The sequence below is a fragment of the Equus caballus genome, chromosome 19 (genome assembly GCF_041296265.1).
Source record: "Equus caballus isolate H_3958 breed thoroughbred chromosome 19, TB-T2T, whole genome shotgun sequence".
Taxonomy (NCBI): domain Eukaryota; kingdom Metazoa; phylum Chordata; class Mammalia; order Perissodactyla; family Equidae; genus Equus; species Equus caballus.
Window position 1 is genome coordinate 32,458,522 of NC_091702.1, and position 15,736 is coordinate 32,474,257.

General features: G+C 44.6%; 1 protein-coding gene across 4 annotated transcripts in view; it reads right to left on the bottom strand.

Moving 5' to 3' along the window:
• ABCC5 (ATP binding cassette subfamily C member 5) overlaps positions 1–15,736 on the bottom strand; it is an 84,852-nt gene that overhangs the window by 28,811 nt on the left and 40,305 nt on the right. For all 4 annotated transcript variants that reach the window (XM_001497097.7, XM_070243357.1, XM_023623401.2 and 1 more), the window contains 6 exons: positions 13,400–13,471; positions 11,086–11,210; positions 10,892–10,964; positions 8,669–8,872; positions 7,642–7,785; positions 933–1,035 (listed from right to left, as the gene is read on the bottom strand). In XM_001497097.7, coding sequence (XP_001497147.2) covers positions 933–1,035; positions 7,642–7,785; positions 8,669–8,872; positions 10,892–10,964; positions 11,086–11,210; positions 13,400–13,471 — 721 coding nt within the window. The remainder of the gene's footprint in view (positions 1–932; positions 1,036–7,641; positions 7,786–8,668; positions 8,873–10,891; positions 10,965–11,085; positions 11,211–13,399; positions 13,472–15,736) is intronic.

The window sequence follows — 15,736 nt, forward strand, 5'->3', positions numbered from 1 at the left end:
ATCCAAACCGGCAAAACCCTGGGCTGCCAAAGCCGAGTGCGCGAACCCAACCACTCTCCATGCGGCCGGCCCCCTCTGCTGCAGTTTTAAGAACAAGGAAGTGAAAACAGGCCCATCTCCAAAGCAGTGGCAAACCCAGGAAAGTCCTGGATTCAAAACGTCAGGTGAGGGCGCCTGAAACTAATATAATGTTGTATGTCAACTACAGTAGAAAGAGAAAGTCAGGTGAGGAGGGGACACAACAAAAAGAGAGCTTCAAAACAGGGCTGCATTCTCTCTCTCTTTTTGTTTGGTCAACTGATATGCAGCTTAAAATTCACAAAGGTGAAAATACCTAAGGTATTGAAAATAGCTTTTCTGACTCCCAAGATTTGTTCCAGGTAATAAGACAAAGGGTTAAAAAACAGGACCAAGGACTCTGGATAAGGAAAGTCAAGCAGGAAAACCCCTAGCTGTAACTCCTCACCACAGGCCTGCTGCGGTCTCATCAGGACAAGCCAAGGGGTGTATCCTTCTAACAGGAGCGACGGAGGGCGTGGGCCTTCTTGGAGCCCAACACCTCTGTCCTGGTTGGCACTGGCTTTTAAAGAGCAGGGGTGAGTCATAGGAAGGACAGGGGCATCTCTACCCACCATTCAATGTTTCCTTACTCAACATGACTCAGTTATGACTACCTACACCTGACCCCACCCCACAGAGGAAGATATGGCCTTCTTGGGAAAGATGAAAGGTCATTCTTATTGCCTTGGTCCGTTTAAGCAAACAGAAGGTGCCTCACGGTCTCCTAATATTATACAAGAATTTTGTTATCTCAGAAATATAAGGCCAGGTACTCTACAACACACAATGCTATCAAACATCATGAATTACCGCATGGCATAATTACTGATAAACTTTAATGACAAATCTAAAATCTCAAAAAAGGTCCTTACCTTCCTCTGGCTTCACTGCTTTCTCTTTCTTTACTGATCCTGTTTTAGGACCCTTCTCTTGTGTTTTCTTCTGTGAACCACTAGTTTCCTTTTTTGAATTAATCTAATTTAAAAAAAAAAGTGTCTCCAGTCATGATACAGCCATTCAGACAAATGTCCAAAGGAAATATTAGAGAAGCATCTATCGAGCTGCTATTACTGAAAAGAGAGACATGTGACTTCTTGAAAGGGTCACCTATACTCATTTCTTGTACTTCCTCAACTCCTTAAATCTTTGAGATCTGGGTTCCTACCCTGTTATTCCATTGATACTGCTCTCTCTAAAGACCTAAACTCCAAACACAGTAGCCCTTAGGCTGTTCTCATCCACCCCGACTTGACCAAAGTATTACGGCTGGGATCACTTCCATTCCTCCCTTCTCCGATCCCCACATCACTAATCAAATCATAGATCTGATCATTTCCCACTGCTACCGCAGGATAAACTCAAACCTCTCAGCCTGCTTTTGCAAGACCTCCACATTCTGGCCCTAGCCTAACTCTGCAAGTTCCTCTCCCATTCCTGTGTTTTTCACTTGAAATGCCCCTCCCCTAGTCCCAACTCAGTCACAGCTGTCCTCATTCAGAGGGATTCAAATCTTACATCCTTCCTAAGGCAACTCAGACTCCTCTAGAATAAGGCTGACCCCTCCCCTGTTCTCCCAGGCACTTGGTTAGTACTCTGAAACAGCACAGTGCTGTAAATGTGACTTTGTGTACAGCGCCCCTGTAAGAGCATAGAGCACTGGGCTTCCCTAGGAGACTGAGTCCATCAAGGACAGAAATGATGTCATGCATGGTTATAACCGACACAGGGCCTAGCACCCAGACTGCCCAGAACAGGGCACACAGGGAATTAATAAACTTTCACCAAACTGAACCTGAGAAAATAGAAATGACTTAAGCTCTCCTTTCCAAATTCCTCTTATATCTTTACATAGAAAATTCTCTTAATATAGTTTACTATGTTTAATTCTATGTCATGGTTAGCCTCATGACCCCACTTTGCTCTCCACTAGACTTTTTAAAGATTTTATTTTTTTCCTTTTTCTCCCCAAAGCTCCCCAGTACATAGTTGTGTATTTTTAGTTGTGGGTCCTTCTAGTTATGGCACGTGGGACGCCGCCTCAGCATGGCTTGAAAAGCGGTGCCATGTCTGCGCCCAGGATCCGAACCGGCGAAACCCTGGACCGCTGAAGCAGAGTGCGTGAACTTAACCACTTGGCCGCGGGGCCGGCCCCCCCCCCCCACTAGCCTTTTTAAATCGATGGTGAAAAAAATCAGAAAATAATATAAAACTTAGAGCCACATCTGGAACATAAGATAGGCCTCTAATTTTTTTTTTAAATTAAGTAAAACAAAAAACAAACCAGTTCATCCATTTCTCCCACCTTCCACCCCCTGCCTCTGGCAACCACCAAGCTATTCTCTGGATCTATGAGTTAGGCTTTTTAAAAAAATTTATTTATTTTTAGATTCCACATGTAAGAGATAATATGGCAATTGTTTTTCTCTATCTGACTTGTTTCAATTAGCATAATGTTCTCGAGGTCCATCCATGTTGTTGCAAATAGCAAGATTTCATTCTCTTTTGTGGCTGAATAATATTCTGTTGTCTGTGTGTATGTGTGTGTGTGTTTGTGTATCACATTTTCTTTGTTCATTTATCCATTGATAGACACTTAGGTTGTTTCCATGGCTATTATAAATAATGCTGAAATGAACATGCGGGTGCATATATCTTTTCAAGTTAGTATTCATTTTCTTTGGATAAATACCCAGAAGTGGAATTATTGGATCATATGGTAGTTCTATTTTTAATTTTTTGAGGAACCTCCACACTGTCTTCCATAGTGACTGAACCAATTTACATTCCTACCAACAGTGCACAAAGGTTCCCTTTTCTCCACATCTTCACCAACACTTATTTCTTGTCTTTTTGATAAGAGCCATTCTAACAGGTGTGAGGTGATATCTCAGTGTGGTTTTGATTTGCATTTCTCTGATGATTAATGATTTTCATGTACCTGTTGGCCATCTGTATGTCTTTTTTGGAAAAATGTCTATTCAAATCTTCTGATTTTTTTGCTATTGAGTTTTATGAGTTCTTTATATATTTTGGATATTAGCTCCTTATCAGATATATGATTCGCAAAATATTTTCTCCCATTCAGTAGATTGCATTTTCTTTTTGATGATGGTTTCCTTTCCTGTGCAGAAGGTTTTCAGTTTGATGTAGTCCCACTTGTTTATTTTTGCTTTTGGTGTCAGATTGAAAAAATCATTGCCAAGACCTATGTCAAAGAGCTTACCAACCATATTTTCTTCTGGAGTTTTCTGGTTTCAGGTCTTATTCTCAAGTCTTTAATCCATTTTGAGTTAATTTTTGTGTGTGATGTAAGATAGTGGTCTAGTTTCATTCTTTTGCATGTGACTATCTAATTTTCCCGACACCATTTATTGAAGAGACTGTCCTTTCCCTATCCTTTCTCTTCTTTCTTGTATATTCTTGGCTCCTTTGTTGTAAATTAATTGACCAGGGGTTTATTTCTGGACTCACTATTCTGTTCCATTGATCTATGTATCTGTTTTGATGCCAACGCTATACTATTTCAATTACTGTAGTTTTGTAATATGGTTTGACATCAGTAGCATGCTGTATCCAGCTTTGTTCTTCTTTCTCAAGACTGCTTTGGCTATCTAGGGTCTTTTATGGTTGCATAACAAATTTGAGGATTATTTGTTCTAGTTCTGTGAAAAACGCCATTGGAATTTTGATAGGGATTGCACTGAATCTATAGTATGGACATTTTAGCAATATTAATTCTTCTAATCCATGAGCATAGAATATCTTTCCATTTATTTATGTCTTCTTCAATTTCTTTCTTTAATGTCTTGCAGTTTTCAATATAGAGGTCTTTTACCTCCCTGGTTAAATTTATTCCTAGGTTTTTTGGGGTTTTTTTTTTGACATCTGGGTTAAGTTTATTTGCTGCTTAGCTGAAGTGCCTCTCTGATATCTTGCATAGAGTCTGCGGCATCACTTTCACACACACCCCCTTTCATATGGAATATGGCTGTCTTTGGTGAACACCAGTGGTGAGGGCCCACTAACTTAGAAGTGCCTTCCAGGGCCTCCAAATAGCCAGAGAGGCCCATGAGAAGGGGTCAGTGTCCTCCCAAAACTATGGCCAGAAGCAGAAATTAGAGAATTTAGGAATCACAAAATGGTCTGCAAGCCTCTCTGGGACTTTGAGGCCTGTATTCTTCTGGAAAAGTTCTCTTCTGACCCGGCAGCACATGTAGGTTTCGTAAGTCTGAAGTGTATATATTTTGGGGGTCCCTGTTTAAGAGAAACGAATAGAAAGGAATTTCTGCCTCTTCTACCTCAGTCAGGGCAGTCCGTGGTTGCGGGGGTTCTTTTTATCCACTTTTCAGTTCTCTCTCAGGGGTAATTTTTCCAAGAATAGTTGTAACTTGGTTATGTTAGTGGGAGGAGGTGAGTTCAGAGTCCGCCTACGCCGCCCTCTTGACACCAACCTATTCCTAGGTATTTTATTCTTTTTGATGCCATTGTAAATAGGATTGTTTTCTTAATCTCTCTTTCTGAAAGTTTATTATTAGTATATAGAAACACAACAAAATTTTGTGTATTGATTTTGAATCCTGCAACTTTAGTGAATTTGTTTATCCTTAGGCATCAGCTTTTAAAAGTATGCAAGTATATACAGTCCTGTGGGACTACAAGCATAAAGCCCGGTGGCCACTAGGGCCAGGTGATCTGAAGGTGTCCCCTGGGCAGCAGTTGCAAAAGTCAGGACTCCAGACAAGTGCATACACTCTTTTCTGGGTGATACTGGCGAGCTGGAGCAAGGCAGAGGGAGAGCACCAAGATGGCGTCCACAGCCTACACTCCTGGAGAGCAGCTCTGTAGGTCACTAATGTGTGCCAAACCTGAAGCCTGCCCCTCAGGCCAAAGCTCCAGGCCGAGCATGTTTAATTAGTTCAATTAGGCTGCAGTCATGATGATTAAGCTAATAGGCTTCCTTCACAGAAAGACCAAGCTCCTGAGTCTGTTGCAGCTTGCTGTGCCCCGGGGGGTAGCAGCTGTTGAAGAAATCCTTCTCAGTTGGTTATAGTCCTGTGGGACCCATAAGCAAGCCCCACTGGCCACCAGAGTCAGGTGATGTAGAGATGTCCCCTAGCAGCAGTCACAAAAATTAGGGTGCCAGACACTGATTATTACAGTACCATAGGACCAAGAGTGCAAGCTGCCCCGACCTCCAGAGCCAAGGTGATCAAGAGGCATCCTCCAGGTGGTAGCCGCAGAAATCGGGGCACTATATGCCTGTAAAAGCTCCCCTCCAGGAGACACTGATGCTCTGGAACACGGCAAAGGGAGAGTGTGAAGATGGTGCCTGTCACTTTCCATTCCTGGAGAGTGTTCCAGCAGGCTTCTAGACATGTGTGTTACATAAAATGCCTGCCCCTCAGGCCGATGCTTTAATATAAGCAGGTGAGTCCCCTCCGCTCTAAGTCTGGTTGCAATCGGCTGCCGCTGGGCTGGGCCTTGGGGTGGGTGAGTCCAAGCACATGAGCCCTTTAAGAGCAGTTTTTCAGATCGCCTCAGTCTTGTGAGTCTCAGGACGTGAGCCCTGTTGGTTTTCAAAGTTAGATGTTTTAGGGGCTCAACTCTCAAGTGTATGTCTTAAAGGTTGGGATGCTCAATGTGGGTTCGAATCCCTTGCTCCTCAGGGAGAAGTTCCAGGTTTTGACTTCCCGCCCAGTGTGGGTCACCATCCTGGGGGTGGGGTTTATGGTGAGACCGTGTCCCAGCCTCTCCTACCCGCTTCGACGTGGTTTTCTTCTCGTTCACCCAGTGTTTAGTTGTCACTCAATCAGGTTTTAGGTTTTTTAAAGAGGAAACTGTTCCATATGTAGCTGCGGACTCAGTGTGTCTGTGGGAGGAGCTGAGTTCAAGATCTTCCTATGTCGCCATCTTGAACCAGAACCCGGATAGGGCTCGAAATTTTATATTTACTGCAGTGTATGAACAAATGCACTGTCTAAAGAGAAAATTATCATTTGCTGACCACTTACTAGAGTAAGAACATCACGTATTATTTCACTTAATTGATGCAACAACTCTAAGAGGCAAGAGGCATCCCCATTTTTAAGATGAGGAAACTGAGGCTCAGGAAAGTTAAGTGACATACTGAAGGCATGCTCCTCCATGACAACATACAGACTCAATATTCTTCTGCTCCTTGGACATTTCATATTTTAGCTTCTCTCCCCTCTCAGTTTCCCCTCCACGTCTACAGTGAGGAGGAAATAATCTGAAGAGTCCAAAGTACACTGAGAGTCATAGGGAGAGATCCTGAATCCAAACCTGGATCCGTTTTTTTCTGTGGAAGTTACTGATGACAACTGGAATGTCTGAGTTATAGCAAAAGGCCTAAAACGCATCAGTCATGAACAGTCAGTTGTACTGTACCTGAAATCAAACAGGATGACACCCAAAGACTGAAATAAGACTCCCAGAAAAGGTCTCAATAACTTTCTGCTTTTATCTTTCTCAGACATCAAAATGACCTGGTAGCTTAGAAGTAGCTTTTAGCCCAAACTGAGCACACCCCCAGGACCCCAGGTAACCACAGAATGAGGAGTTCAATATGAGAGCAGGTTGGCAAGCAGGAAAAACAACTCCTTTGGCACCAACTAAGTACTCCCTGGCATTTGACCAACTCGGAGCCCAGAGTGAACCTGTGGAAAGCCGCCATCTTTCTGTGTTGTCACAAGAGGCAGGGCAGCACGGCAGAAAGAGTGCTTTGGAGTCAAACTGCCCTCGTTAGCAAGCTGCTTAACTTTTCTGAGCTTACGTTTCCTCAGCTGCAGAAGTGGGGGATAATCACATTTTGCCACACAGCTCTGTTAAAATGACTAAACAGGATGACTTCTATAAAATGCCTAATCCAGTAATTGGGACACAGTGGGTGTTAGCTGATGAGTGCCAAGTCAGCAGTCAGGATACCATGGATCATTTTCAAATGTATGCAATATTTGATTTCTCTTCCTTGGCTCCTTACTCACTTGTTTATTAAGAAAGGAGCTTCATAATGCTTCAATCAGGATTGAAGTTTTTAATTAATTATTTTTTGGATGAGAAAGATTGGCCTTGAGCTAACATCTGTTGCCAATCTTCCTCTTTTTGCTTGAGGAAGATTGTTGCTGAGCTAAAATCTGTGCCAATCTTCCTCTACTTTGTTTGTGGGATGCCGCCACAGCATGGCCCGATGAGCAGTGTATAGGTCTGTACCTGAGATGCAAACCCATGAACCCTGGGCCACCAAAGTGGAGTGCTTGAACCCAATGACGATGCCACAGGCCGGCCCCTTGAAGTTCTTGAGACTACGCTATGACTGCACAGCAGCACATACTGAGCCCGTATCCTTCTCCCAGTCATTGCCTTATTAATAAGTTCTCAGTGACAGAAGACCAGCCCCATAGTATGTGAACTAAAACACAGCAGTCTGGTCACCAGAAAATAGGGCCCCTGCCAATAAGACCCAGACACTGAGTTCAGCTGAGATGTCTCCACCACTCACTTACAGTCACGTCTCCCTTGCTAGAAAGGAGAAGATGCACACAAACACCACATGAATCTTACCTCAACTGGGGGTGTCTCTCCCAGCAACAGGTTATTGAAAATGGTAGCATAATCACCATTGAGATTCATCAGTTCCTCATGGGTGCCTCTTTCTGTGATACAGCCTTCTTTCATGAAGATGACTTCATCACAATCAGCCAGGTACTGGAAACAAAGGCAGGGACAACGTAGTGTTGCTGATATTTGTGCAAATACATTCAAACACCCATACCTTAGCTCAGCGGTTCTCACGTGGATGCGATTGGCCTCCCAGGGGACATCTGGCAATAACTGGAGATCTTTTTGGTTGTTACAATTTGGGGAAGAGGTACCACTGCAATCTAGTGGATGGAGGCCAGGGAGGCACAAGATAACCCCCGACAATGAAGAGCTATCTGGCCCCAAATGTCAATAGTGCCAAGACTGAGAACCCCCACTTTAGTTTATTGTCCCTTGAGAAGTATTTCAAAGAGCAGTTCCTGCAGTTTTTGACATAAATCTGCTGATGGAGTCACATGAGCCTTGCATTACACTTCACGCCCTTTCACTGCACTCAGAAATACACATAATTACAGACCTTCTGTGGTAGAATGGAGGCTTAGCCCCCTAAACTTGACAACATATGTGAAGCAGATGGCAACATCCTTGAGCTGCTCTCCCAAGTGTCTGCTAGTCATGGAATGACAGAGGGAGAAGAGCTTGTTTTCCCTAAACAGTTCCCACTTCCATATAGATATTAACACAGTTCTTTCCAAACCATCTCATACTCAAACTCCACTTTCAGCCTACTCCTCTCAGCCCTTTTACTTACTGATTTATATGCAAAGCTAACATGCTCCAAGGATCTCTGATTCAGATGGCCATCTGGTACATTGGTACAACAAGCTTTATTTGTATAACGGGCCAGGGGGCTGTTTGCTGAGGAAATGAACAACTGATGACTCCAGGAACCTCTATGGAGCCCCGTGAAGGTACCTGGACCAAGCCCACCTCCCTGTTTCTGGTTTCCCAAGTCAAGGTAGGCAGCCTGGGGAAGAAAGCACCATACCTGTAACTGGTGGGTAACAAACAGAACCGTCTTGGACTTGAGGTGCTTCTGGATAGCACTGTTGAAGATGTGGTTGCCCACGTGGGCATCTAAGGCACTGAGGGGGTCATCCAGGATGTAGATGTCCCGGTCGCTATACAAGGCCCGGGCAAGGCTGATCCTCTGGCGCTGCCCACCACTCAGGTTGGCTCCTCGCTCGCCAATCTACGGGGGCCCAGAAAGCACAGTGAAGCCTCCAGCTCAAGTCCAGAACCTTAGTGATTACCCCAGTCACCTCTCCTCTCCTCCACCCAAACTGGCTCCTTCTACTTGAATTCCCCACCTGCATGAATGGCCTCTGTGATCCTCCAGGGCCCACATGGGAACTAGGAGAGTCAGCCCAGTCACCTCCTCCTCTCCCACAACCATCTGGTTATTAATCAAGCCTATATCTGGCCTTCCCACTCCCCCTGCACACCCCATTCTAATCCACTCTCCACAGGCAGAAAGATCTTCCCAAAACACAAAGCTGACCATGTCTCATCCTTGCTTAAAACTCTTCAAGAGCCCTAAAGGATAGAATCTAAACACCCAAATATGGTGTACAAAACAGGCCCTTTGCCCCCTGGCTCCCCAGCAGGTCTCAACCTCCACTGCCAATCCCCCTACCACCCATGGGATCGAAGCCATTTTAAAGTGTGTGTCTATTATAAACACACAAGACTACTGTCATGCTTCTCCTGTACTGTACCCGCTCAGTTCTGGCATCCCGTCATCTGAGAAACCTCCCCCACCATCTTCTCCACTAACACCCAAAAGATAAGGCACTCTTTTTCATCAGCTTATTTTGTGCATATATGTTTGGGGGTCTCATCCTCTCAACTGTAAGGGTTTGTTTTTCTTTTTGAGGAAGATTAGCCCTGAGCTAACATCCACCACCAATCCTCCTGATTTTTTGCTGAGGAAGATTGGCCCTGAGCTAACATCTGTGCCCATCTTCCTCTAATTTTTGTTTTTATATGTGGGACATCACAAGCCACAGCATGACTTGATAAGTAGTGTGTAGGTCCGTGCCCGGGATCCAAACCAGTGAACCCCAGGCCACCGAAGCAGAGCGCACGAACTTAGCCGCTGTGCCACTAGGCCAGCCCCTCAATTGTAAGCTTTTTGGGGCATCGATCATTGTCCTATTCATTTGTATTCCCAGTGCCCGGCAGTTTCTGTGGCTGGCACATAACAAGTACCTGATAAATGTTACTAAATGAACAAATGAATAAATCGATTGTCAAATGGTAACTGGCTCTGTATTTTTAAAAAACACTCAATTAATTCAGAGGTTTTCAAACTGGAGCTTGTATCAGAATTATCCGCAGGGCTTGTTAAAACAGATTGCTGGGCCCCACCCCAACAGCTTCTGATGCACTAGGTCTGGGGTGGGGCCTAAGAATTTGCATTTCTAACAAGTTCCCAGTGACACTAAGGCTGCTGATCTGCTATCTTCGACCACAATTTAAGAACCAGAGAATTAAACCATTCACCAAGTCTGGTTTGAGAGATTTAACTGAAGTCAGCTGAATAAGTGCCAGCCCCAGAGACCTCCGGGGCAGGTCATGGGAGACATGTATCAACACTGAAGAGCACAGAGGAGTTCCAAAGACACGCCTCTGGAAATGGCTCCAGGGCAGAGAACCAAAGAAAGATGGATTTGTTCTAAAGCTTCTTTCTTCCCAATGCAAGAGGGCTCTCTACAGACTGTATCTGAGTAAGCAGGTTGGCAGAATAAAGTTCAGGGAGGAAAGCTCAACATGCACATGCTTGACTGAGGGTTTTAAAAATGAATAGTGTAGAAAATATTAACTCTGAACCAACAACGGGATTTTGTTTAAAATCTACACAACATATGAAATATTTATATGCTTATTTATTTATATATATTTTATATATTATATACATTTACATATATTTTATATACTTTATATAATATATAAACACATATTTTTATATATGTATAATATATAAATAAAATATTTATATGTTAAAACAGGTGGTGTTGATATCTCTGCCCTAAGGAACAAATGCTTTCCTAATGTAAAGTACCAATAAAAGTAAAACTGCCTGTGGAGGTTCTTCTCCCACACATTTCAGATGCACTCCTAGGAGGTGGCTCTGGCATAGCCCTGCCACCCATCTTCCAGAATCTTCTCTGCTAAACACACTGCCCCATCACGGGCAGAAGGCTCCTACCTCAGTCAGGTCACTGTTGGGAAGAATGGCCAGGTCAGGCCTTAGGCAGCAGCTGTTTAGCACAGAGTTGTATCTGAAGGAGACAAAGAGACCTAACATCAGGGACAGGGTTGGAGCAGAGCCTGTTGACTTGGGTTGCCTTGCGTCTCACACGGCCAAGATGGAAAGCATGACAGAAACCAAACATTCCTTGCCTTTCTTCATCAAATTCCTTCCCAAAGAGGATGTTGTCTCTCAGAGTGGCATTGAGGATCCAGGCCTGCTGGGCCACATAAGCGAAGGTTCCACTGACTGCAATGCTGCCCTCTAGAAGTGTCATCTAGGGAGACAGACACCATCCAATGGCATCATAATGCAAAATCATCACCCTAAGACAACAGAACCCCCCACATTCCACAAGAGAGTTGAAAGTTTTGGCAATTTCCTTGGACGCTTTTTGGACCCAAATCCAGACTTCACCTTTGTCCCATAGAGAGCTTACAGCCGCAAAGAAAATCAAAGTTCTCCTTGCTTATGTGTGATGGGAACCCAGGAAACCCATGACTTGAATGAACAAACACTTCATCCAGCAACCCATAAGCTACTTTATAGCTTTTCTTCCTAATTGCAAACTGTTTTAATTAAGGGAAGCACAAGCGGAAGGCCCTTTTAGAATTCCCCTGGGGAGGATGCTGAACGGATTTACAGCTAGTCCCTGCCTCAAGACGAGGGCAGGCCAACTCATCTACAGAATAAATCCAGGCTGTTGGCTAGACCAGGTGCTTCTGTAAAGTGGGGACCAAAGGGAAAAAAAATTCCAGTTAGATGCCAACTAATATTATAGAGTATCCATACAATGATGACGGACCCTCGCCTCCAACATGAAGTGACTGTATGATGAGCCACATGCTTTGAACTGTGTTTTCAGTTGCAGTGATTGATATGAATTGATTTATCCATTTTGTCCTCTTTCAGGGTTCCTTTTGGGACCAACAGTAGACATGTGTCTTGGGTTAGGAATGCTATAGCTAGAAACAAAGTTTCATCAAGCAGCCTACGTAGCACTTGCACATACAAGCTTGTCATCTCAAACACCATAAGATACAATGCACACGCACAGGTGTACCCGCCACAGACCGTAACACAGTGGGACCAAATACTCATACGCTGGTAAGCACTCTGATACACACTCAAGTGTTCAAAAACCCAAGGAGGCTCTACTGTGGAAACCCAACTCTTTTGGCTGCTGTAGCACCAACATCCCACACTGCAGACTGCTAACAGAGTTAAACTCTAAAGCCGCACGGTTGACCAGCATTACTAGCCTCCCTGGCAGAGAGGGGGCTGTCACGATTTGATCCAAAAGCAAAGACCCACTCAGTTTTCAACCTAACCATTGCCCACTCAACCCTCCCCCTCCCTTCACTTCTCCTGTCTCTCATCACTGGCCCCTAAATCTAGCTGATTATCAGAAATCAGGTTTTCGGCTTTTTACAAAGACCAATGGCAGGGCCCAGGCATCGACGAATCTCATAAAGTAAAAGAGGAAGGGGGGGCTGCCACTCCAGATGATTTGAACACAGCCTTCCTCAGACTACCCCAGGCACCACCAGTCTCGAGGAAAGCCACAACTCTTACCAATTGTGACAGTGACGATGAACAAGACAAAATATCCCATAACCTGGATGCTGTAAAACACTCTTCCCCAACCCCTTCTCCCGTTTGTTTAATTTCCTCAGTATGGATACACGATTCAGAGGACTTCATCCATCAGGAGGTAGGAATAATCTCAGGTTTATCCTCATCTCAACGATCTAAGTCAAGCTAGATTAATTCAAGTTGAAAAGCAGGTGGAAGTACCTTGGGTTTTTGTTTTTTTCTTGATTATTTGGTTCTAAAACATAGTAAAAGATAATTGGTCTTGGCTGGATGACCCTCCTCTCTGCCCCCACTGTAAACGCTGACAGCCCGCTGCTGTGCCCTCTGCACACTCTTCACTCGTCGCCTTCTGCAATGCTTGGTGTCTAGAAGGTCTAGCTCTCCAGCTAGACGGTGAACTCCTTGAGAGCATAGCTCTTTCTACGGTTAGGCTGAAAACGGAGTGAGGCTTTGCTTCTAGATCAAATCGTGACAGCTGTCTCTCTGACAGGGAGGCAGGTCAGGCTGGTCAGCCCGCTTCTTCCGTTTGTTGGCAGTCTGCAGCTTGTTCATCTCTTATCTCTGACATTTCCCAACACACTGGCACACCTATGGCACTCAATAAATATGTGCTGAATAAAAGAAGGCATGAGAAACAAATGACTCCAGCTGGGTATTAACAAGTCATTCATCAGGTGTCCACTGAGCCCGCTTCCGGATACAATGCTGTGAAGGGGTGGGAATGAGGTTGCATGATGCAGACTAAGGGTTCATTTGGTTTCTCCCTTTCCTATCTCTCTTCAGAAAATAAGTTCATTTTTCCTGAGACCCTTGCTAAGCAGAGCCCAGAGAAAGAAGCAGGAAATGCCAAGGACAATAACAAAATCTTACCTGGCCTAAAATGGCTGAAATGAGAGAGGTTTTTCCACTGCCCACACTGCCACAGATTCCAACCAGTTTACCCTGGACAAAGCACATAGGGAGAGGAAGGTCATTAGGAGACTGCTGACCACTCATCTCTAGGGACTTCTGATTTCTTTGAGGAAAAACACATTAACAACTGCCCGTAATACGGGAACTGTCATCCTGATGAGCCAGCAAGACACTTACCTCTGTTTTCTCCCTCATCAGAAACCTACTCCATAGGGTTTCTGTGGGGATACAGTGAGCTAACAGATGTGTAAGCCTTTTGGAAAAATAAATATGCCACACACATTAAGTATCCCACATCACTTATAGAAAGGCCTAGCCCCCTTTCTACTTTGTTGGTAACCCTCGTTGTCTGATTATCTGCCGATTTTTGCTGTTGTTTCTGGAAGAGAGGCAGGACTCTTAAAAATTATTTTATTACGACTTTTTTCTCCAGGGTCTATAAATTGTTTTCAATAAAAACTATGTGCACTGTTGTTTCCATTTTTCTACAAAAAATTTCCAAGAATCTGAGGAAGATTTATATCATAATCCCACATAAAATAGAAAACCAAGCCTGTGACAAACTGAATATCCTCAGGCAAAATAAAGAGTTCTCAATGGGAAGTGGTAAAAGCTTTCAAGAACAGATGATTTGTTTACCACTTGTTTACCAACCCTGTGCTGGCTCAAGTCTCGCAGCGAAGGAAGGAATGAAGAGTGGCAGTGTGGAAAGAGCATGGATTCTGGACGCAGCCAATGTGCCTTTGAATCCCAACTCCACTAGCATTTGCCAACTGTGTGATCTTGGCCTTGTTATTTAAACTGATACTGTCTCTCTCTCTCTCTCACTGGACTTTGAGCAACTTGAGGGAAGGAGTCATCCTTGTAGAACAAGGACGGGGTCTGGTACTTAATAAAAGTATGTTAAACAAACAAAGGTTTTGACACGGCCCAGGAGCTGGGAAGATTACCACCTGCTGGTAATGAGGAGACCAAGTCACAGGTTCCATGTCTGCTCCGGTCAGTTAGGTTTACACAGAGACAACTCCTGTTATGATGACTAAATGGTGACTAAAGGAGACACCAACAATGAAGTAAGTGCCTTTGGCAAGAAGACATCAGGCAAACATTAACTTCCCTGCCCCTCCCTAAAGAGGAAGGCTGGGAGCATTACCGTGTCTCCCTTCAATAGCTAGAGGTCTGTCACGGGAATGTGGGCTCCCAAGGGCAGAATGAGGATCATCACATACATAGGAGAAGAGCAAACTTCAGCTGAATATGAGGAATAATCCTCTAATAGAGCTGAGTAGCAATGTAGTAGAGCTGCCTAAAAATCAAGATAATCACTATTAAATACAAGGCCTGTTGCTATGAGTTAACTGAAGTCAAAACCTGACTTGAGCACCTTCCAGTGACGAACTATACTAGATGTCTCAGGTGGTCTCACTCAGGACCATCTCCCTCTCACTTATAGCGCTAAAGAGCTGGGGGCTTCATTCTCTCTTCCTTCTAGCTCTGGATCTGTGTAACATGCCTCTCTAGTCACACGGCATTAGAACCCACTACTCCCTACTTCCAGTTATGTAGATAAACCTTTCTCACCACTACCATTGGTCCAAGACACCCTGGGTTTCTCCTGGGTTAACTGTTCTCCTTGTCGCCTTCCTTGTTTCCCAGCATGCTCCTCTGAATCCAGAAGCCAGGGTGACGGTCTTAAGTCAGATCTCATGTCGTTTTTCTGCTCCAAACCCTCCAACGACTTCTCTTCCCATTCAGAGTAAAGCCAAAGTCATTACAGGGGCTCTGCCACCCAAATGCCTCTCTGCCCCAACATCTACTATTCCCCACGTTGCTCACTCTGTGGCAGTAGCAGGCACAACGCAGGCTCAGGAGCTTTGCGCTGTTCCTTCCGCCTGGAATGCTCTTCTTCCCTCAGATACCCACAGGCTCACTCTCTCACTCCCTTCAGATCTTCGCTCAAACACTCCTTTTTAAATGAGGCTTCCCTCAGGCAGCCTGTTTAAATTGCAATCACACCTGCTCCCTGCTCCCTTCCCCTTTCTTCATAGGCCCTCATTGCCATCTGACCTACAATATGCCGATCCTACTTGTTCACTGTCTGCCTTCGCCCACTAGGATGTAAGCTCCAGGGGGAAAGGGATTTTTGTGTTTGGTCTTTCCCTGCTACATCCCCAGCCCTAGAACAGTGCCTGCACAGAGCTGGCCCTCAAAAAACGGCTGTTGAATGAATGGATCCATATCCATCTGGGGCCCTCCGGATGATGCAGCCCTCAACACGCTGCTGGTTCCCAGGCG